The sequence below is a fragment of the Trachypithecus francoisi genome, unplaced genomic scaffold (genome assembly GCF_009764315.1).
Source record: "Trachypithecus francoisi isolate TF-2019V2 unplaced genomic scaffold, Tfra_2.0 Lachesis_group4, whole genome shotgun sequence".
Taxonomy (NCBI): Eukaryota; Metazoa; Chordata; class Mammalia; order Primates; family Cercopithecidae; genus Trachypithecus; species Trachypithecus francoisi.
Genome location: NW_022681469.1, coordinates 25,113,512 through 25,137,215, shown reverse-complemented (window position 1 = coordinate 25,137,215; position 23,704 = coordinate 25,113,512). Strand labels below are relative to the sequence as shown.

Here is a 23,704-nt window from a genome sequence, read left to right as displayed (position 1 = left end):
TTAAATATGGGTATTCTGAAACCTCACTGAAGTGGAGTATATTCTCAACAAGTAGAAAAACATCAGCAAAAGAACCAGGACAGAAATAATTTTGGATTCTCCTGAAATCATCAAATGGCCTTTATGCAGAGGTATGGGAAAGTAACGCAGCCTGATCCTAAGAGGGCCGTGAAAACCAGAGAGAAAATTAAGAGATTCATGAGATGGAAGTAAAAACCATTAAAAGTTTTAGATAAATGAAATATACTGTGAAAACTTGATGCAAATTAGTCTAGTGGTGAAATGTAGGGCGGGTAGTGAAATAGAAATGGAAAAGACCAGACCAGAGACACTCACAATCTAGAAGAAGGTATGGACTAGAGTTAGATCATTTCTAGAGATGGGACTTGTTTGGAGATTACTTTTCACCTTACTTAATCTCATTAATGTGATTTAAAGGAAATAATGCACACTCGAAGGAGCAGGTTAAATACCAAGAACTTAGTGAGTCAGGTAGCTGTAGCTTTTTAGAATGCACTTTTTTCATCCATCCTTTCATCCATCCATCCATCCATTCATCCACCCATCCATCCACCCATCATATTTTCTTTCCTCCCTCTCTACATTTATACTTATGATCAAACATATCACTTCCCCAGATGAGAGTCTCAGCTTAGCACTCTAAAATGCTGGTGGCATTAAATTAGGTAATGAATGTGAAAATGACTAAAAAATTCTGAAAACAAATTTGAAATGTTATTATCCAGTTGTCATCCTTTTGAAGTCTCTTAAAGTCACATTTAAAGTAGGTAGATTTATATATTACTTGTACTTTTGGAAATAAATATATCCTTCAATCATTCTAATAGTTTTTAACTATTCTGATTCCTTTTGAAAAGTAAAAGTTTTCCAGTTTTGTTTTAATAACATTCCTTTTATTGTCCTCATAAAGCAGTATTAAGTAATCATCACATTATTAAGTAGTATTTCTGCACTGAATTTTCAGTCCTCTGATGATAGATTTTCTTTCTTTTGTTTCAAAAGTTGAAGCAATCTTAGGAACAATAGTCAAAAATAATTCATTTAGGGAAACATTTCACAAAGATCCCCTGGTCATTGCTTTCAAAGTTTAGATGACCCAAGTAATGGACAGTGTTGACGTCTAGTCATAACTTCAGTGTGGATAGGCAGGCATCTTCTGTTCTCTAATAACGATATTACAAAGTGTCAAGCATACATAAATTTTCAAATCTGAGCATGAGATACAATTTTTTTTAAAGATAATCTCATGCTTCTGTTCCATTCCAATGTTTTAACTTACATAAATTATCTTGGGGAATACAGTGGCTCAAGCTTGCGGTTGAAGTTGATCAAGTCCTTCTTTTGATGAGTGAATAAGTGAATAAAGGGATACCCATGTCTGCTCAGAACCATCTTTGATTCGACCTTATGAATAACACAGATATGTCCTCTATAATGACCTAAAGAAATAAGAAAAAAATTGTTAGTATCTCATTCTGTCATCTCCACTGAAATGCCTATAGCAAGATAATGAATTATATATTATCAGGAAACAATCCATGTAGTGTAAGGGTAGGCAAAACATCTACCACTCTCAACTTTTAATTCATTTTCTCTCACTAATGGTCTCTTTTCAGAAATCAGCATGCTCTTGAGGATTTTCCTGAAACCATGACAGAAGGAATGAACTCTGCCTTCAATTATTTATGGTTTAAATGAATGCAAATAAGACTTTCTGGCTTGCTGTGCTGATACTCATTAATAAATATTTCACTGGGTAATAGGAAGATTCAGATTGACTAAATGAGGCTCTTCTTCAATATAAACAAAAGCCCTTGTGTTTTTCGCTACTGTGCAGGCCTGATTCTCATGTCTGGCCTTCATTAAGGCGGATGAATGTTAGATATGTTAGATGGGTGCATCAACACAGGGATGGATCCTGTGGGAACCTGAGTCGGCGGGGGGTTCTGCAGTGAAATAATCCTCTAGTTAAACCAAATTTAATCTCATTAGCGGGGTAATTGTGCTGTTAGGGGAAATGGCCAACCAGGTTACAGAGAAACCCACAGTCTAATTATTCTTTGACTTCTGTCATTGGAGAACTCAGAGGCAAAAGATGCAGGTTTTGTGCTCAGCCTACTGTTGTGGTTAAGTCTTAGAAAAATCTCAGATCTTTCACAGTTGCCAGAACCTGTGTATAGCATTGATCATGTCCTACCCATTTTGGGATCCTTTCCTATATAAATTAACACACCAATAGTACAAGTTCCTGTCATGTTGCTCCTTTTTATATACACATTTTGCCCACCCACTTTTCCAACAAGGTTGTACACATTAGACTTTGCTAGTGTTGTAAAACTGTTCAGGATATAGTAGTGCATCAGAAAGTTCTAAAACTACCAAAATATCTAAAACTTAGTTATGAAAAATGAGCCTTTCCGTATTTCTGCTCCTTGGGAAATTTTCTAGAATCTTTGAAGCTGTGGGCCATGTATTTTACATTCCTCTGGATTTCCAGGCATTATGGACTTTGCCATTTTTAGGATGTGGTATAGAAGAAAGAATGGTGGACTAATTGGGAACCAGATTTGGCTTCAAGATACAGTCTGAAAGCTTGATAGCAGTGTGACCTTCAGTAAATTACTTATCTTGTCTGAACTGTAGTTTCCTCATATGTAAAATGGAAATAATTAACACTGTCAAAACAGCCCCCAAAGCAGAATGAGGTTCAAGTATATGAAAGTCTTTTGTAAGCGCTAACATGCACTATAGATATGAGCAATAATCATGCATCCACTTGACTTACATGACTTGGCATTCCTAGCTTCTAGGGCACAGCTTGCATATGGTCAGTAAATGTTAGTTGAATTAATACCTAGATATTTGGTAGGCTTACTGTCATGTTTCAGGTTGTTGCTGGGATCTTACGTGAATAACTATTGCTGAGAATTTGTCAAAACCAAACAGCAAAATGGATGCTGCTCCATATTTTTTAAAAAGAGCAAATAGGCCAGGTGCGGTGGCTCACACCTGTAATTACAGCACTTTGGGAGTCCGAGACAGACAGATCACCTGAGGTCAGGAGTTTGAGACCAGCCTGCCCAACATGATGAAAGCCCATTTCTACTAAAAACACAAAAAATTAGCCAGATGTGGTGGCCAGCACTTGTAATCCCAGCTACTTGGGAGGCTGAGGCAGGAGAATTGCTTGGACCCGGGAGGCAGAGGTTGCAGTGAGCCAAGATCAGGCCACTGCACTCCAGCCTGGGTGACAAGAGCAAAACTCCATCTCAATAAAATAAAAAAAAAATAAAAAAAAAAAAGAGAGAGAGAGAAAATACAGTGAATACCTCCTGTCCAAGAAGGGCTTATTATATTGCTTCCAAAACAAGATATGCATGTCGAAATGACAACAACAAAAAAACACTTCTAAAGGCATGAATAAGTGTGAATGCATTGAAGTAATGAACTGAATACATAAATGGTCAATGCAAAACTAACTTTTGTGCTTGTGGCTATCATGCCTGTTGCCATAATTTTTTATTGTTAGCCTTATAACAATGGACAATTTTATGAATACTATCATATTTAAAATCAACTGTGTTAGAACTCGCTGCCAATATGATGGCTAGAAATTTTTTCACAAGTTTTATCTGAGCCAAAGTAGTTTTCTGAAATAATTTTTTCCATTAAGATGTATTCTGTGTTTGTGTTATGATAAAGCATATATTTCTTGTATTTTTCCATTACTTTGAAAACAGGAAACAGTTCTCAGATGAAACCAGGGCTTATACTGGAGTTTTGTTGTTTTATTTTTTTAAATGTACAAACTATTTCTACAGGCTTTTTCTGTCTCTTGCATATTCTGCTGAGTATAACACACTGGGCAGAGTCACCTGATTGCAGACATTGACTCTTGCTTGGACAGCTCTTTTATCTTCTGTGAGTTTTAGGAATTTGTCATCAACATAATCCAAAAGAATATCAGTTCTGCAGGAACTGATAATATTGTAATCAAAATACTTCTACAGAGTCTAGTTTTTCTTAGAAAATGATGCATATTCTATCATTTTAATGCCTATATACAATTGATAGATATTCACTTGCAAGTAATAAGTTAGACAGGAAGATACCTTTTCTTTATTATCCTGTATAGAGATGTAATAATCTATACTTTTCTACATCTCAGATTTGTAAGCAGAGTTTTTAACTCTGATTTAGCCTTACAGGGGATATGAAAACATAAATAAAATAGAAAGGTGGAAATACTAAAGTATTTAATTCCTATGTAATAAGTGGACCTATTTATGAAATTAACTATAAAGAAGAATTTAACACTGATGCCTCTTGAAGGAACAAAGAACTGTAAGAATGGAATGCTGGCTGAGATGGCTTAAAATATTTAGCTTGGTTTACTGTTAGTTCACTTTTGATGTAAATTTGATGTTACTCCAACCCATTTTGTTATGTTGAAATCCTGATAGTGTGATGTTTCAATAGATGGCCCAAAGTGAGACTCTAAAAGGCAATAATCTCTTCTAAGTAGGAAAGGGCTCTGGAGGAGGTAAATTTGAGAAAAACTTTGAACCACCGTAGAAAAATAACTTTGTGAATACTGTTGCAAGATCATTGTAGATATTTTTCAGGCAAAGTGTAGATATGGGAACAGAGAAAGAAACCAACAGTGATATGAGAAGATGATCCTGGCTTACCTGAATTAATGATCAAGTGTGTGAATACAGGAAAACAAAAATAGAAAAGTTTAAGGGACAAGACTTATTGCCTGTCTGTGACTCATATCATTAGTGACTACTTTTTTTTTAGGGCACTGTGCATTCAGAACACTTTGCCAGTTAATCAAGTGATAGTAAACATAAAAGTGCGATAAGAAATAATAAATAAATAAATAATAATAAACTAAGTTCAGCAATAAGGGTAGTTGCCAAATAGGCTCATTAGAGACCATTCAGACTAAGTTTTCCAAAGCATTCATTTATTAAATGTAATGCAATCCATCCTGTTGAAAAAGAGTGGAAGAACCATGGAGCCAGTTTGTTTCTTCCAGACAGTATATACTATAATTTTATCCTAGTAGGTACACAAGCCAGTCACATTTTCGACATACGAAATACTTCCAGACTTTGACTTCTGTTATTGATACCTGAGTAATGTTCAGCTTAGGCCAGCTTCACTAAATTTCACGTTTGAGAAAAGGACTAGGTTTTAATTTGCTGATAGTTCGCCTTAAAAATGCCTCATATTGATATGTTTAACATAGTACATGCATCATTTAACTTCACAACTTTTTTTCTTTCACCATCTCTATTCTTTATCTTGCTTAGCCAGCCATATTTCTTTCCTAAAACATAGCTTTAAAATAATCTGTATATTGTATCCCCTTCAAGAAGGACTTGCCTTTAAAGACAAGCCTAAACAAGCTGTAAAAATGACAATATGATTTATTAAAACATTAATTATGTCCACTGTACTTGATATAGTGTTAAGTGTTTCAGGTATGACTCAAAGATGTACAAAACACAGTTGCTGCTCAGAAGGAACTTAAAGAGAAAAACAGGTAGAAAAAAAGACTAATGCTATGAAGTAAAATAGTTCAAATACATGAAGCAGTTTTAAAGGCATCAGGGAAAACTTTGTGAGTGACTTAGTTTTGAAGTGGTCCTTGAAGAAAGGCTGTTGTGAAAATGATAAATTTTCGAAACTCCTCTTTAGCTGATTTGCTACAATTTAGAAGATGTAAGGGAACACTAGAAGTAGACCACAGGATCATCATAAGAAAAGGCATGAACTTAAAAAAATACAGAGAGTACATGGGACTCAAAGTTTGCTAACGAGTAGAAGTAGAAATAATGTTAGACTTACTTCTTGAGTTCCTACTGGATGCCAAACATTGTCTACAATGAAAAAGCCATGTTCCCTCTTTTCAAGATGTTTAAAAACTAGTAGGGAAGACGGATACCTCCATAGCAGCAAAATTCTGTGGTCTTAGGGTGGTGTGGTGACATAGTCAAAGGGCATTCAACATACACTTAAGGAGAAGGGCCTCTGGAGGAAGTGACATCTAAGCTGGTGGCTACCGGACGAGTGACAGTCAGGACAGATATATGGTGACACTGTTCTAGATAAACAAACCAGCATGTACAGAGACCATGCTGGAGGCAAGAGAGAGCAAGGCATGCTTTATGAAACTGCGAGGAGTTCTAGATTATTTGCTTTAGTGAGATTAACCAAATAGTCATATATTACATAAGTTGAAGGAAGAAAGGATGGAAGAAGGAAAAACCAGTTAGGAGACTATTTTAGGGAGGCCTGGGAAAAGTTTTGCCTTATTTTAAATTCTGTCTGTTCACCTACATCATCTCATTTTGTAAGAACCTGAATTAGTATGTGAGTGTTACAAATGGAGGCACAGGAATGTGGGCCTGAGTGCCAGCATTAAACGACTTGAACACTATTCATATCATATGCTAAGTGGGTGATAGCTCCTGGGGCATAATTCTTTCACTGTGGGTGCCTTAGACCTAGAACACTAACATAGTGCCTACCTTTCAGCATAAGGAGTAATAAATAAGTGAAGGGGTAAACAGGTAGATAAATGTATGAACTTAAGACTTAATATAAAGAGAATGTCTATACATCTAGAAGCTTCTTGCATGAGTAGCAAGGCTGAAGAAAAAGTGAAAGATGATTTTTAGGCTTGAGCTTAGGTAACTGGAATGATAATGACACAAAAATAGAGAACACAGGAGGAGAGAATGGAAATGATAATGGGAGTGCAGCAGCGAAGAGCTCCATGTTGGACATAGTTTGAGTTATCAGGAGGACATCACTTGAAAGTATCTATCAAGTGATTGGAAACACAGGTCAGGAGCAAGAAGTCAGTGCTAGAGATAATATTTATTGTATTTTAAGAGAAATAATTCGGTCTTTGATATATTCAAATGCTTATGTTTAGTAATATTATGGTACTCTCCATCCACACAAGGTCCCAGTACCTCAACACACACTTTAGGGTTTTCAACATGGACTTAAGTCTATTGATTGTCATCCCCTTACCTGCCCACCTCTGGAGTTCTAACCCTACAGGTGAACCCTTGAGAGGCAGCGATGTTAGAGAAGTATGTCGGATAGAGTGATGAAGTCTGGCATGGTCTCTGGAGACGAACTGTCCAAGGTCAAATTTTGGCCCCATCCCTTGCTAGCTATATGACCTTGGGAAAGTAACTTCACCTTTCTGTGCCTTCATGTCTTCTTCCAAATGGCAATTATAAAAGTACATAACTTCATAGTGTTGTAAGGAATATGTGAAGCAAAGCATGGTGATTACTTAAAACAGTGCTGGCCTGTCCAGTTGGCCCTCAGACAACACTGGTTTGAACTGCGCAGGTCCACTTCTATGCTGATTTTCTTAAATAAATATAGTTGGCCCTCATATCGGAGGGCTGTGCATCCACAACCAAATGCAGATCGAAAATACAGCATTCACAGCTTGTGAAATCAGAAGATATGGAGGGCCGACTTTTCATATACGCAGGTTCTGCAGGGCCAACTGCCGGACTGGAGTGTGCACACACCCAGATGGTCTTGTAACCAGTCCCCCAGGGATACTGAAAGATGACTGTAATCAGAACAATAAGAACTGTCAGCTGTTAATGTTACTGCAATTTTTTCAGCTGCTCAGTTTTATCACATGTAAAATGGAGATAGTAAAAGCACAGTCCTCATAGAGTGTCTGAAAATCACATAAAAAAGAATCCATATAAAGCTCTTTGATCAGGACATGGTAAGCGCTCCATGGGTGTAAGCAATTATTAATACAGCTCCTACTGGCATAGCTACAGGTAGAAGCTTTCCCAGATTCTTCTGTGTCCTGCATTACAGAGTCTGAAGGCCAAACTGATATGGGGTGCCTAAAACAGAGTATATTTAATATGTGACACGTAAGTTTCCAGGTGTATGATAGACATTTTGTAATAAATTACAGTTTTTCTTGGAAAATTTTCTGAAAGCTTTACCTTCTGAAAAAAACATAAAGAAGAGGTTATTTTACTGTGAGATAAACTGAAAGGATAAAAACAAAATTCCAGACCTATCGGAAAAGCAGGATTATTATTTCGTTCTCTAAGTTTTGTGTCAGCATCCCTTATTTATTTATGCAATTTTTGGTTTAAAAAGATTGTTTGATATTAAGGGTTAGAGTTTAAGTCACTTCAATTTCCAAATTATATGCTTAAAAAAATTTAACAGCTGTCATTTTTAGAGAGGCTTACTTCATTTTACCTAAAGTGCTTTTCAGTCTAGAGGGAACACTTAACTGCAGTCACAAATCACTTGCAATATACTCATGGTAAGATTTTTTTAAGTTAAATTTGTTTATAAACCTGCAGAATCCAAATTTTATAGATGATATTCTTTCTCCCTTTATTTAACGATTTTTACCCCTTTTCTCTTCTACTCCCAGACATGAATTTCACACACTACAAATAAGAGCACCCAAATCCCTTTTTATTTGATTAGTTCAGCAAATTGTCTCCTATGGGTATGGGCTGAGGACACGATTGGGCTCTGCAGTGATGAGCTTATTTTGCACTTTTACACAGAAAATCTTTATATACAAAAGGCACAGATAGTAGTTACACTCAGTATGAACAATTACAGCTTGTTGGGAGAGAACCTCTTCCTGATGTGCCAATGGCTTACTCCCATGAATTAAGAGGCAAATGTGCTCCAAAGTGCATTAACCTTTATGGATTTTTCTTCGGTTTTCATGTTCCACTGATTTATGGTCTTAAATATGCCTGTTGCTGCTGTTTCTGAATGAGTCCCTTGTAAATCATTTCTAAATGATCTTTTTCGACTCAGATAATACTAGTGAGTTGAATATATCTCAAATCAATTCCTCTGAGGCTTCTTTCCTTTGCCCGAGTTGTTTTCCAGTTTTTTCTGTGTCTTAAATGTCATACCTGAGAGCAGTTGAGAAAGTAAGAAATATATCTTAAAGGAGCCCTGTTTGCTGGGGGCGCCTTCTTTCTGCAGACGGAGTGGTTTCCAGCCTTTGGCATGGCCTCGCTTGGCTTTGATTCCCAAGGCCTATTTATCATCTGAGTATAGCTAACTGGTCACAGTTCTTCGTACAAGGATGGGCCCATGTCTGGGGGTGGATTTTATTATGAGTTGTAGGTTGATTTTTTTTTTTCCCATATAAATCTAGCATGGTAGAGATTTTGATTATACTGTGTTCTCATAAAAGTCCATGATTTCCCTTAGAGTGGTGTGCAGAAAGTGTTATCAGAATGCAGCACTGTGGTATTAGTGCTGTTTGCCATCTTTGTACATGGGCCCATATCTCTCCTGAAAAGTTCTGCATTTGACAGTTAGTGTTTCATTCTCATTCTGGGTCCAAAGATTATTTCAGTTCGCTGGATTTGGGGGGAAATGTGCATTTTATTTTCTCTTTGTAACTCATGTATCATTCATGCTACAGGCTTCTTATTACTGTTGTTTGCAATCTTTACATAAAACCAAACTTCGAAATCAAAGGTTCAGGATTCTGATGCAGAACTGTGGCTTTTGTAGGACACATAATTCATTCATGATGGTGTCACAAACAGTATATCACTGCTTATTGCTAATTAAAATTTTAATGTATGCTTTTATACACAATCTGTGTCATACAACAATATTAAATGTGACAGTAGAGGATTGGCACAATGAGGATGGGACCGTGTGGACTTACTTTTGATCATGCAAAGCTTCTGCAGACCTGTAAATGTCATGCAACTTTTCACATAGAAATCTTGGACTAAAATGGAGATAAGAGAATTCAGATTCTTTTTTTAGTCTTTAAAATTATTAGTAGGAGAGATTCAGAGCTTCTCAGTAAGGATAGTACATCTCTGCAGAGTGAAGACTAGATTAGAAAACATATAAGAGGAAATGATATGTTGAGAGATCCTGCAAAATGCAGAAGTCGTAAAGGATAAATCACACATTTCTATTGGTTGTGATACATGGAATCAGTAGAAAACTTCCCAGGCCTCCCAGATATCTATATTAATGTGTATGTTATTCATCCTAAACTACCAAATTGTATGTAATGATACACAACAAAGTCAGGAAATAGCCAAATGAAAAGTTTATGTTGTATGATACAGAGTATATGTAAATGTATATATTACAAAACATAATTAGCAATAAACAGTGATTCACTGTTTATGACAGAGTCATGCATGAATTACTTGTGCTGTAAAACCAGAATCCTGAATTTGAATATTGTGAAATTTTTCATATTTTGGTTTTATGAAAGATGATGTGCTGTTGTGATTAGATTCAAGTTACGCATTTTTTAGCAAGAATAACAGAGAACAATACTGTGTTCTTCTTTATATCATGTCAGGAGGTACATGATGTCCATTTTGTCCCATTATTAGTGATGTTGGCCGTCGAATTTAAAAGCTTTTTAGGGTATGAATATAAGGAATACTTATTGAATAAGCAATCATTTGTATTCAAATAAATAACATATCACTGCTCATATTGCAGCTTCTACAATACGATGTAGGACCTCTCTGTTCAAGGATATTTCCAGCTGGTAACAGCCACAATTCTTGGCTGAGATGAAATGGAAGAAATGGAGCTGTACAGTGAAACAGAATTTGTGATAAGGCTGGGCTAAGTGAGGGATGCTTGAGTGAAATTTTAATTAGTTTGTAATTTCCCTCAATAGCAACCAAATGAAGATTAAAAATTTGAAAATATTGGGTAAAATGTTGGTAGTGTGTGCTCATGTGTGCATTCCAAAGGACACATAACTTGCCGTAAGAAAGTAAATTCAACAACACAGGTATTGCTTATATGCATGCATTTAGAGGGCCCTTAGTTGAGAATCTGAAAAGGAAAGCTTCAATTAAATATTTATAAATATTAGAATTTAGACAATAAGATCCATGCTTTTATTTTATCTTATCTTATCTTATTTTATTTTATTTTTTAGAGGGAGTCTTGCTCTGTCGCTCAGGCTGGAGTGCAGTGGCACGATCTTGGCTCACTGCAACCTCCGCCTCCCAGGTTCAAGCGATTCTCCTGTCTGTTTCCTGAGTAGCTGGGACTACAGGCGCCCGCCACCACGCCCGGCCACTAATTTTTTGTATTTTTAGTGGAGACAGGGTTTCACCGTGTTAGCCAGGATGGTCTCAATCTCCTGACCTCATGATCTGCCCGCCTCAACCTCCCAAAGTGCTGGGATTACAGGTGTCAGCCACCACGCCCTACCAGATGCGTGCTTTAAACATTCAAAAGCAACGAGAGTCAGTTGCATACTAGCATTATTTGTTTTTTGGTTTCTCCTATTTTATAGCCTGAAGTTTAGGAGGCTGATCTGAATAAGGGTCCTCAAAATCCTGTGATGAGATGCTCTCCATACAGCATTATGTATACCCTTTTCTTTGACTCTCATAGTCTCTTTTTCCATATACACAGATATACCTGTACGTTGTGTTTGCCTGCTCATCATTTACAGAGATAGGAAATCCCTGGTGTAAAAGCACTTCATGAGATTAAATAATACTCTTTTGACAGGGCTCCATCTGTGTTCTAACTTAACTTTGAAGTGAAGTATTTTCTTTTCTAATGAGATTCTTTTCACTGTTAAAAATTCAATGTTTTCATACTTCCATAGAGCTAATGAGGAGCATTGTTGGGAAAATTGGGCTTTCTGATTATTTTCTTCTATACCCTTGACTCTCCCTCCTGTCTCCCATTCAACAGATCATTTTTAAACACTTGCTAGATGAAAGGACTCATCCAGTACACTGTGGCAAATCAGGGAAAATAAAATAAAGACTCACCAAAAATGTTGAAGAGCTACTTGCAGTATTTTAATTTTGTGGAAATAATTCAACAGAAGCAAAATGAAGATGTTCCCTAGTAGAGGTTTGGTTAATAATACTGTGTTCATTAGCTTGATAGAATGAGTCTGTAATACTCTGTGAAAGAGCAGAATACAAAGTAGTGTGAACAGCCATATTGCACAAAATATAAAACAGTGTGGGATGTGCATAAGAATGAGAGAATCTTCTGTCAATAAGAATTACTGGTTTACATTGGAATGGTGGAGATATGGGATGATTTTTTAAAAATTTTGTATTGAAATCTGTAGTCCAAATTCTTAGGAGAAGGGCATTACATGCCAGATAGATTATGTCCTAGTTTCAGGAACTATGGGTTATGATCAAAGGACCTTTTAATTATTTTATCCAATATTTTATTCAGTAAGCATTTCCTACAAGTCTACTGTGTGCCAGCCATAGAGTAGCACTACTCAGCACGAAGGATTCAGCAGTTAGCAATTTACACTTTGCCCCTGGCCACATGGGGTTTCTTGCTCATTCCTAAATCCATTTATTAGTGAAATATTCCAAGTATTAACCAAATGTGGTCTAAATTGGCAACTAGGGCTGATTAGATGGGAAAATAAGGGAGCAAAGTGTAAAAAAAAAAAAAAACCATACAATATTTCACACTTTCCTCTAATCTCCAGCCTCAATCAGGGTTTATGTAAGATAGTAATTCTAAAAACCACTGCAGCACCATTTACTAAGCGGTTATTGTGTGCCAGTCTCTGTTTTGAGTGCTTAATTTTTATTTCCGCATTAAACCATCAGAACTATCCTGTGAGGTAGGTAGTATTATTATAGCCATTTTACAGAAGACACAAGTAAAGCTAAGAGAGGCTAAGTAACCTGCTCAAGACTGTGCGTTCCAGGTCCAAACTCTGGAAGCCCTACTGTAAGTATTCCTCTCTTGACCACTCGCCTCTAAGTCACTCCCCTCTGCAGAGTGACGGTGAGTGAGGTTCATCTCCTGAATGGCTAGGAAGGCTCATTTTTCTGTGTCCTTCCTGCCCATGAAGGGTAGATTGCCCATTTAATGTAACTACTTTTTTTTCATTTTTATTTATTTTTAATTGAAAAATAGAAATTATATGCATTTGTGATATACATGTTTTGAAATATGTATACGTTGTGGGATGGCTACATTGAGCTAAGTAACATGTATTATGTCACATGTTTATTTTTTGTGGTGAGAACACATAAACTCTGCTCTCTTAGTGATTTCTAGTATCCACACGTTGTTACTAACTATAGTCACCATGTTATAGATTAGATCTGTTGATCTCTTGAATTTACTCCTCCTGGAAATTTTGTATCCTTTGACCAATATCTCCTCCCCTCCCACATCCCTTAGCCCCCATTCTACCCATTTTTCACTAAGGTAAAGAAGGTGAAACAGCCTTAATTTTTCTCTTTCATTCTCACCCACGTGTTTTGTGCTTCTGCACAGGAAGGTCCCCTGCAGCTCTGAAAGCAGATTTGGAAACATGTTGAATGAGTCCCCTCCAGTTAGCGCTGACAACATCAACCTGCATGTGTCATGTGAGATAGATGTGTATGCTTTAGGGAATAAATGATGTGAATTGGAAAGAAATCACTCAGCCAGAAGCGATGGCGGCCCCTCTGTCTGTGCTGCTCAGCGCAGTTCATATTTTAGGGACACCAAAGGCAAATATGAGACTAGAAAAAAAGAAAATGAGGCTAATTTAGAGTCTTCTGCCCATCTGTTTAGCAGCAGATTGACTAGTAAAAATTTTGTTCTAATAAATGTTAAATATTTTGAAAATGTCAGAAGTACTTACACTCAGAAAACTCTTTTCCAAAGTCCCTTTGAAGAAAATAGAGATTTTGATGATTAATTCTCATAATATTAAAAAATAATAAAAAGAGTTTCGATGGATTTACTCATTAGGAAATTAATAACAGTGGTTTTCTTTTGGAAGGCAACCAAGTAGACTAGGATGCACCTGAGTAGGGCATCTTTTTGAGGGTTAGATGAGATCAGAAGGGGTCACCGTAGCAGGATGTGGTATTTGGAGATCTTCAAATTGTAGCCATGCTTAATCATCTACTTTTATTTCTTCATTTTTCCCTGCCTTCTTTCACTCACCCTCTCCTTAAGATCCATTATATTTTGGTTGTGGTCATATTTTATTTCTCGTTCACGGTGATAACATCAGTTAAGAAGCCTCAGTGCTCTTTCTTGTGCTTTCTCAATTTCATCTTTCTTTGAAGGAAAGCTACTTTTTTCATTGTGACAATCCTATATATACACCATCTTCATCCCCCACCACACATACACCCCAGAGATTAATAGAGTGTTTAACTGATAATATGTAAGATTAACTGCAATGTATTATTGATTTCGTAAGTAAAGAAAATTCTTTATTAGGTTAAACAGCTAAAGTTAAGGAACTGTTTATACACCACACTTTAAATGTGTCCTAATTAGACAGCAATTTATGAAATAAAGTCTTTGATACGTATAGCCAATTTTTAAATTCTCTGATTTAATGTTATTTGAGTAGCTAATACATTAACAGTTTTTAACAATCAAATGATTATTAAAAGTTAAAATTCAGAAGTCTAATTTCCACTCCTCTCCCAGACCTGACCCCCACCCCTGCCTCCTATGGATAGTTAGTCGTTTTTTTGAGACTTCCCAGGGTGTCTTTATGCTAAAATAAACAAACGAGGATATATAATTGTTCTATAGGGGTTAGTGTAGTAAATACTACTGACTGTAGATTGATCTGAGCTTGTTTTTTTCCTTGTAACAATATATCCTGGAGGTCTTTTCACATTAGTACATCAAAAGTTTCCACATGTGGGGGTAGAGGGAGCTGTACAGTATTCCAAAATGTAAATATACCACAGTTTATTTAATTATTCCCTAATTGATGAAATTTTAGGTTGTTCCCAGTCTTTTGCCTAAAAACAGTGCTGTCATGATCTATATATTGGGTATGTAGATCATCACATCCATATTTAGATAGCGCTCTCGGAAGAATTTCCCAGGAATGAGATTTCTGAGCCATAGAGCAATGCATCTGGATTTTTGAATAATAGTGCCAACCTGCTTTCCACAAGGGTTGTACCATTTTTCACTCATATCAATAATATATGAGAATGCCTCTTTCTTCACACTTACGGCAACAGAGTGTGTTTTCAAACTTTTGGAACTTGGCCAATTGTGTTGATGTAAAAATTGGTATCTTAGTATAGTTTACTTTGCATTTTTCTTATGAATGAATAATTTTTTTAATGTTTAATATATTAGTCATTGTATTGACTATAAACAGTCTTTTCATGTGTTTTGATCATTTTTTTTACTAAGTTATTTGGTTTTTTTTCTTGTTGAGTTCCAGCCATCATCTGTGATTCAAACTGCAAATATATCTTTCAATTGGTTATTCATTTTATGTTTTCATTTATTTTTCTTCTCCCCCTTTTTGAGAAGAAATTGAAGCACAATACAGCTCTTGCTTTCCATAGCATTGTGGAACTGTAAAAATGACCATGCGAGTTGAAACCATGCAAAGCAATCTTAATCAATGAGGATAGTCACAATTGTTTCATGACTTTACAATTTTTTGTCAAAACATTAAAAAACCTTTGGGAGGCCGAAGCGGGCAGATCACATGAGGCCAACAGTTCAAGACCAGCCCGGCCAACATGGTGAAACTCCATCTCTAGTAAAAATAGAAAAAAGTTAGCCGGGCATGGTGGCACACATCTGTAATCCCAGCTACTAGAGAGGCTGAGGCAGGAGAATCTCTTGAACCCAGGAGATGGAGGTGAGCCAAGATCGTACCATCCTGGGTGATGGAGTAAGACTCTGTCTCAAAAAAAAAAAAAAAAAAAAATTAAAAACTCTATTCCTGGCATTTATAAATATATACAGAAATGAAAAATAAGAAAGCCAATATGTATTTAGTACACTGTAACATTAGAAACATTGAGAATTAAAGTGTTTTATTTTTTGTTAAAATCTTATCAAGATTAGTATAGCAGTGCTTGCCACTGCCTTATATACTTTACAGTATACAGCAAGTGTCTTTTCTGGGCCTCGGTGAACTGTCATACTTCTAAGTTTGGCTCAGTTGCCAGCATTTTATCCTTTATTTTTTCTGTGTTGTGAAATATCTCCAAGAGGTTTTTAAGTGTGAAATTTGTTGCCAACATCACTTCCTCTGGCATCTCATCTCTCTTCATCCTCTGCATCCCTTTGGTCACAACCACCTTCCTGGTTCGTTCTCGCCTTCAGTCTGGCTATGCCTCTCCAGTGGCAGCAGTGTCAACATTCCCAGGGGCAGCTCTTTCTCCTGTAACTCCGTTTACATTCAATTCAAATTTCACTTCCAGTGTTACCACTTTGTGGTACTTTTATCTTTGTTGGCCAATTCCCTCCCTCTTTCAATTATCCATTTTTATAAAATGCCACATGGGTTTATCAGTGGGAGACAGGGAGGCACCACAGCTGCATGCTTTGCTGCCTGTACATGAAGTGAATAACAAATGCACAGTGACCAGTTGCCAGTAGACATTGGAAGAAGGGGTGTGATTGGTCGCTAATCATGATGAACACATATCAGTTATTTACATTGGGATTTCAGAGGAGCTAGCAACAAATTTATACTTTAGTTACTTAAATTTAATGTACTGTGGTGACTATACTGTGGTATTGAGATATTGAAACTATGTAATTGAAGGACTGATGTTATTTAACTAAAAAATAGTAGCAACTTCAGTTTGTTCATATAAGTAGGGGCTGCCTGAATAGAAAATTAAAAAGAATTATAATAATAAATTTATTTTGTTTGTTATTAAAATTAGAATTTTAATAAATATCTATATACTCATCTCTGAGACTTGACAATCATTACCATTCTGTTGTGTATTCTTTAAGTGTTTTTAATAAAGGAAATAGATCATTGCAAGTAAGGTTGAAGTTCTCCTTTGTCCTCCAGCTCCCATCCCATTCCCTTTCTTAACCTCTGAACTCACATATCATCATGAATTTTAGAGTATCCTTCATTCTCTCTCTGTTTCTCTCTTTTCGACATTTATATATGTACATGTAAAGCAGCAGTCCCCAAGCTTTTTTGGTGGAAGACAATGTTTCCATGGACAGGGGTCGCGGGAGAGATGGTTTCAGAATGAAACTGTTCCACCACAGGTCAGACATTAGACTCTCATAAGGAGCGTGCAACCTAGATCCCTCACATGCATAGCTCACAGTAGGGTTCATGCTTCTGTGACAATCTAATGTGATTGCTGAACTGACAGCAGGCAGAGCTCAGGTGGTAATGCTCGCCCAGCTGGCTGCTCACCTCCCGCTGTGTGGTCTGGTTCCTGACAGGCCACAGACCAGTACTGGTTCATGGCCCGGTGCGGGGGTAGGGGGACCCCTGATGTAAAGGTTTCCGTGGGAAATATGTACTCTTCGGGAATGTGCTTTTTAATTTGCACGATAATTTGTGTTTTTTGTTTTTCATGTTTTCCCATTGTTTCTTGTATTCTTAGCTCCTTCTTGAATTAAAAATAGTTTTTGTCTTCTCCTTTACCCCCCATTTTTAGAAGTCATGTTCTCTGTTTCATCCTATTTCAATTCAATTAGTGGAATAATTTATATTTTTAAAAGATTAAAAATTATACAGAGATGAGTATTATGATGACCTGCCCTCTTCACAGAAATAGCCAACGCTAGATATTATCATGTCATCTTGACATATTTATATAACACTTTCCTCATAAATTTAATAACCTTCTTACTGTTTGTCTTCCAGATTTATTCAGGAGATTGAGCATGCCCTGGGTCTTGGCCCAGCCAAACAGTGTCCTCTTCGAGAGTTTCTCACCGTGTACATCAAAAACATCTTTCTCAATCAAGTCTTGGCTGAGATCAACAAGGAGATTGAAGGAGTCACTAAAACATCTGACCCTTTGAAGATTCTGGCTAACGCAGACACCATGAAGGTGCTGGGAGTGCAGCGGCCTCTCCTACAGGTAATAATACACTTTGAACTTATTTTTATCAGCAATTTTCATTGACTTGGCAAGCGTCATAAATTTAAAAAAGAAGAAGAATTACCATCTGTTTCCATATTCATCAGGGACAAAACAAAAGAAAATAAATTAAATAGGCACTAGGGAAATGTAGATTTAATGTAGTTGGATGATGGAAGTTCCTTAAGATCTTTAAGAATAAAAAAAAAAACACCTTTGGATATGAGAGATGGTGAATCTCATTAACATGCAGGCAGTTCCTCATTATTATACCTGGAATTTGTCCTTGAAAGGAACTGTTTTTCCATTGGTGAATGCATCCCTGAGTATGAAGGATTAACAGGAAGGAAGTTATGATGCCCAACCTCAATTACCAGCAGGAAAGGGCAGCCTTACCTTTCAATGACTTCCCTACCTCACTGGGAATTTGAACTAGTAAACTGGCCTTTAAAAGTCAAATCACTGAATTCACATGATGATCTTGTTAGTATTGGAAATTTTACTTTATATTTTAAAAAATGGTTTATTAGCATCAGAAAAAATAAAATCATCTGTCAGTACATATTTTTGATTAATAGGCTTGAGGCATATAGTTTATATACATTTTAGCTGGTGACTTGGAGGTAAATATAAAACTAAAAGAAAATTAGTAGGAGTTTAAATTATAGGTATACATTAACTATTATTTCACTGGAATTGAATCCTTACCGTGTTTCTTCATTTAAGAGTAGGATGGGCACAGTCTCACACTTTTAGTAAATTGTACAATATGAGACTATTCAGTATGTGGAAGGCTTGGGCTTTTCAAAGAGAAGTTGTATAAATGAAAGGGAGTTATGCTTGCTCCAGTTGCCTGCCCTTTCCTGCCTTTACATATGTCTCCCTTGATTTTTCTTTGTACGTTAGAATTTACAGAAGTGCTAGACCTTTCTTAGAGAAGTGTTCTGCTTTTGAGTATGTTTTTTTATGAACAAGCTTTTTTATTATGTTGATAAAATAGAATAGGAAGGTGTTCATTTGGATGGTCTGGGTCTCTGATAACCATATGCCTGGTGAGGGATCTGTACTGAGTGTGGGGTGCAGAGAAGGGGGAATGCCAAAGGCACATGCTCGCTCTTCCTTCTGCTGGATTTCTCTTCCAGCTCTTTGTGTGGCTGGGGTCTTCTCCTCTCTGGGTGTCACTTCAAATGTCATGTCCACTGGAAGGCTTTTCCTGACTGTCCTAGCTAAGTAGGTCCCCTTTCCTGGTTATTCTCCATTCTCCCATTTTCCCTCACCACCACCCCCATCCATTATCAATACTGAGGCCACACCCTATGGACTGTGTCTGTGAACTGTGTCATGGAGGCCCCCTTGCCAGATAGCTTCTGATCAAGTTCTGCCAATAGGCAGCACAAGTAGAAGATAGGAAAGTGGGAGGAGAATGAGGGTGGGTGATTTCTTCTCCCCTTCCTCTTCACTTTGGATCATGGCCCTGGCTGTGCGTGCCTCCCTCTATCACCAGAGATCCTGCCAGGTGACACATCCTCCATAGCTCCAGCTCTCACTGGACTCTAGCAAGGTCATTTCTTCTCCTTGCCTCTTGATTTCAACTTTCTGCTGTTACAAGCCTCTGGGTGCCTCAGTATCCCTTGTTGCTGCTTTCAACCCTTTCCATACCTCTGTAAGCTATTTCTTCATTCATATTTCTTTATTTGAATCATCTGAATGGAATACCTTTTTTTTGGGGGGGGGGGGTCAGGATCCCAGGTAGATCTCCCCAGTTAATCAGTATTTTAATACTTTGGTTTTTTTCTTTCTAACACTTATCACAACTCTAATTATTAATTAATTTCGCTAACTTGTATATTTTCTGTCTTTTCCCACTAGAGGGTAAGTTCCAAACACATATTATAATGCCAGGCAGCAGGAAGGTGCTCAATGAATAACTTACTGAATGAATGTGTGGTGGAGGGAGGGAAGGAGGGAGGGAGGGAGGGAGGGATGGATGGATGGATGGAAAGAAGGAAGGAAAGGTGGAAGGATGGATACAGTGAGTAAGTTTTGAGAGTCATGAATACTCGCAGAGTCAGAATGGGGAGATGAGAAATAGAGAGTGACAAAAATATGCTTACTTTTATGTGTTGTCTGACCATATCATTAGCCTCATTTCCATCAGAAAACCTTTCAGTATTTATCTGAAGTGTCACGCTATATGCCATACAGAGCAACCTGAACATGTTTAGTGTACTGAATTTAAAAGGAAAAAAAAAGGCAACAGTACATTACAGAGTGAATCTGTGAACCAATAATACTATTAAATGTGATAATTTGCAGCTTCAGTAGCAAAGATGCATTAAAACTCGTAACTCCTTAGCTACAATCTGGGCCATGTCAAGGCCATATGCTACCAGCAAAATGACATATCTGGGCAGTCTATCCATGTGCCTGTCAGATCACTCCCAACCTCATCACCAGCCATTTTGTACACATTACTGTGCTTCTTGCCCTTTAAGTCATTGTGAGGCTAGGTAAGAACTCCAGCTTTACCTGTTCTCTCTTTGACCTTGTCAAGATATAATTATATATAAGTGAATAAATCTTGAGACTAAGACCATTCAAGCTATTAACCTGCAATTTTTTTTTCTAGAACTAACACACCTACTTAATTTTTTGTGTGATTATGTTACTCTCCTTTCTTTCATAAAAATTTTATTTTATGAAAATGCAAATTGTTTAAACCATATCAATAAGTTTGTTTAATATTCTCAGAGAAAGTTATGCAGTTTAAAAAGCAAACAAGGAGATGATTTTTTTTTTTCCTATCTTGGGTATTTTCCTGCCTCATAGGATTGTAAATTGTTTTCTAATAATTCCCCATACTCAAGCTTCATTCTTTTTTTGTCTCCCTCTACACGCACAAGGTGAATTTTATTCTCGGATGTGTTTCTATGTTTCCTCAATATTTTATTCCCAGCTAATTGTAGGTGGCTAATCTGAAGAAAGAGTAAGAAATAATTCTCAAAAACTTTAACTGAGAATCGAAAACAAATGTTAAGAAGGAGCTTGGAGAAATATGTGTATGTGTGAAAGATGCATGTGGGTTAAGTATTCAATTACAGGAAGTATAAAAATGTCCTTTAAAATTCTTCCCTTTGCTAAACTGTTGTTTGGTCACAGAGTAGAAGAGAGGATGTGCCTTTCCCTGAGGCAACACCCAGTGTCACACCGCATCAGCCCAGCCAGATTCTCCAGGGAGGGTGGGAGGACAGCTGTCTCCGCGATGCTTCCACTTGTTTGATAACAGACAGACACAGTGCCTAGGAGCCCTGTGGAGAGAACCCCAGGACACTTTGTCCTTGTCTCTCTGAAGTGGCAATTGGGCAGTACAGACACTTGGGTTATTAGAGGCCTTTCTGTGGGTGCCAACATGTGTTCTAAGTGATTTCATTTTCTAGTCACAGATTCCATAGGAGGGAAGGAAGTCAGTAGGAAGGAAGAGATGACAAGCAGCATTTTATACATAAAACAACTGTGCAAGTGTTGGCCCAAGCTGATACAGCAGAGTAACACTAGTAGTAATAATAGATGAAGTAAAAACAGTAATGATAGCAGTTATAATAGTAGATAGTAGTAATGATAGCAGCTAACACTTTAGTAGCATTTACTATGAGTCAGACACTATTCTGAATGCTTTGTCTATATTGATTGCAAGTGTTTAAAATGTATGGCAGCAATTCTGAGTGATATTCTTTTTATGGGGAGGAAACTGAGAAACAATGAAATTAAATAACTTGCCCACAGTCACATAGCTGCCAAGTAGTAGAACTGTAATACAAACCCAGGCAATGTAACCTGGGAGTCTGTGCTCCCGGCCAGTTCTACCCAAAGTGGATTCTGAGGATTATGCTTGTCTGCAAGCTGTTTGTCACCAGTCTGCTATGAGACTTAGAGAATTTAGGAGTGAGCATTTAGACACTTAATTTTTTTTAGCATTTTGACATTGTCTGTTGAATCCAATAATAAAAAATTGGGCCTCTTGTATATCTTTGTGGGTTTTAAAATTTCTTTTTTCTAGCAATTCATTTTTATGTTTTATGAAAGTATCAGTGTGCAACTGATTGGGGATTAAAACTGGGCTCTCCGTAGTTAGAGAAGAACTTTTTAAATCCCTTACTCTTTGGTACTGCCTCACAGAGAGGTAAAGCACAGAACCATCTTTTTTGCTCCAGTGCCTAAAGCATTTTTACAATAGATAGATAGAAAAGCGCAGATACGTGTTTCAGTTGGGTCTCTCCTAAATCATCAGTGTCTGCCGTGGAGGAAACACTCACTATTTAATAAATGGATAAATGAATGAGTGAATGAAAATGAATGAATTAATTATGAATTCCTTAGTACAGGGACATGGCTGTGTTTTCTGCTCACAGTATAAGACTCATGATCTTGGGTTTAAGATAGTTAATGGTGCTAACATGAAAAAGTCACAGTTCTTATGCCTCTAATGCTCCCAGGATGAGGGCAGGATTGGATGCATCTCATGGTCTTACCATCTGAGATCCCTCTGTTGCCATCACTTTTTCTGAAGAATGGCCTCCACCTGTTGCAAGGCAAAGCATGTTGACTCAAACTAAGGAAATCTCTTAAGAGAAATTACTCATTTCTCCTGAGTCAGATTCTGAACGTGGAGTTCTGGAAACAGTTCATTGAACTGGATACCATCTCATGCTTTATATGTCTCCCAGAGTACAAGTTACTCATTCCTTAAAAATGAGGAGACAGACTAAACTGATTTACTTCGTTTCCCTGGTTTATCAATGATTTGGAGATGCCATTTAATTTATTTCTTCTTTGGTGTCTCCATCTGAAGAAAGAGTGAAGGGACTAGTGCTTAAAGTTTTTAACCCCTTACCTATCAAATTGCTGAATGGGCAACTATCTATTTGAACAAGCGATACAAGCAAACTTTCTTCCTCTATCCCCAATGGAATATCCCATACCCTTGCTACTTAGAGAGTGTTCTGTGGCCAAGAACGTCAACCTCTGATCAGTCTGCATTTGTACAGAATCGCGAGGTGATTTGTTTATATAGTAGAGTTTGAACAGCATTGCCTTATACCAGTGCAAAAGCAAGTGTGGCCCGTGGACTGAGAGCATCAGTGTGACCTGGGAACTTAAGAGAAATGCAGATTCCTGAACCTCACTCCACTCTGGATATCTCTGTTCAGACCAGCTCTCCAGGTGATATTGATACTCGCTGAGGTTTAAGAAGCATTCTCTTAACATAACGTCATCATGATACCCAGCGTGAGGTTAGGAAATGGTATCTAATGTTGTGGGGTCTTAGCTTTGTGGTGCACAACAGTAGTCATTTTTTAAAAAGTATTCAGCTTTGTTTCATGCAGGCCCAGCAATTGTAAAAACAATATTTGCAGCAGCAGCAGAAGCTGCTTCCTAGTCTAGCACATTGATTTTGCAAAGTTGTTTCCAAGTACAGGATGAGCCTACATTTTCTGGCTCATGCAGGGCAATGTGAGACAGAGGCAGCTTTTCTAATGCTCAGGCTTAAACTCCCACATCATTGGAGGAACAAACATAAGCTGTGCAAGTACAAATTCTGGGCAATCTTGAAATGTTTAGAGTGTACTTTCATTTTCCTCTCTGCCCCAGTATTTATCAGAGTAACTTTTGAGAAGTGAAATGGCTAGAATCTGCCTGCAAACACCACACTGTCATCTCTTCCTCTGCCAGCTGCACTTTCCACTTATATCTGTAGGCTTACAGCGTGATTCTCACCAACGCCACCC

General features: G+C 37.3%; 1 protein-coding gene across 4 annotated transcripts in view; it reads left to right on the top strand.

Annotated features, from left to right (window-relative positions):
- The window catches only part of EXOC4 (exocyst complex component 4), an 823,024-nt gene that overhangs the window by 548,444 nt on the left and 250,876 nt on the right, over positions 1-23,704 (top strand). For all 4 annotated transcript variants that reach the window (XM_033193639.1, XM_033193641.1, XM_033193640.1 and 1 more), the window contains exon 11: positions 17,699-17,918. In XM_033193639.1, coding sequence (XP_033049530.1) covers positions 17,699-17,918 — 220 coding nt within the window. The remainder of the gene's footprint in view (positions 1-17,698; positions 17,919-23,704) is intronic.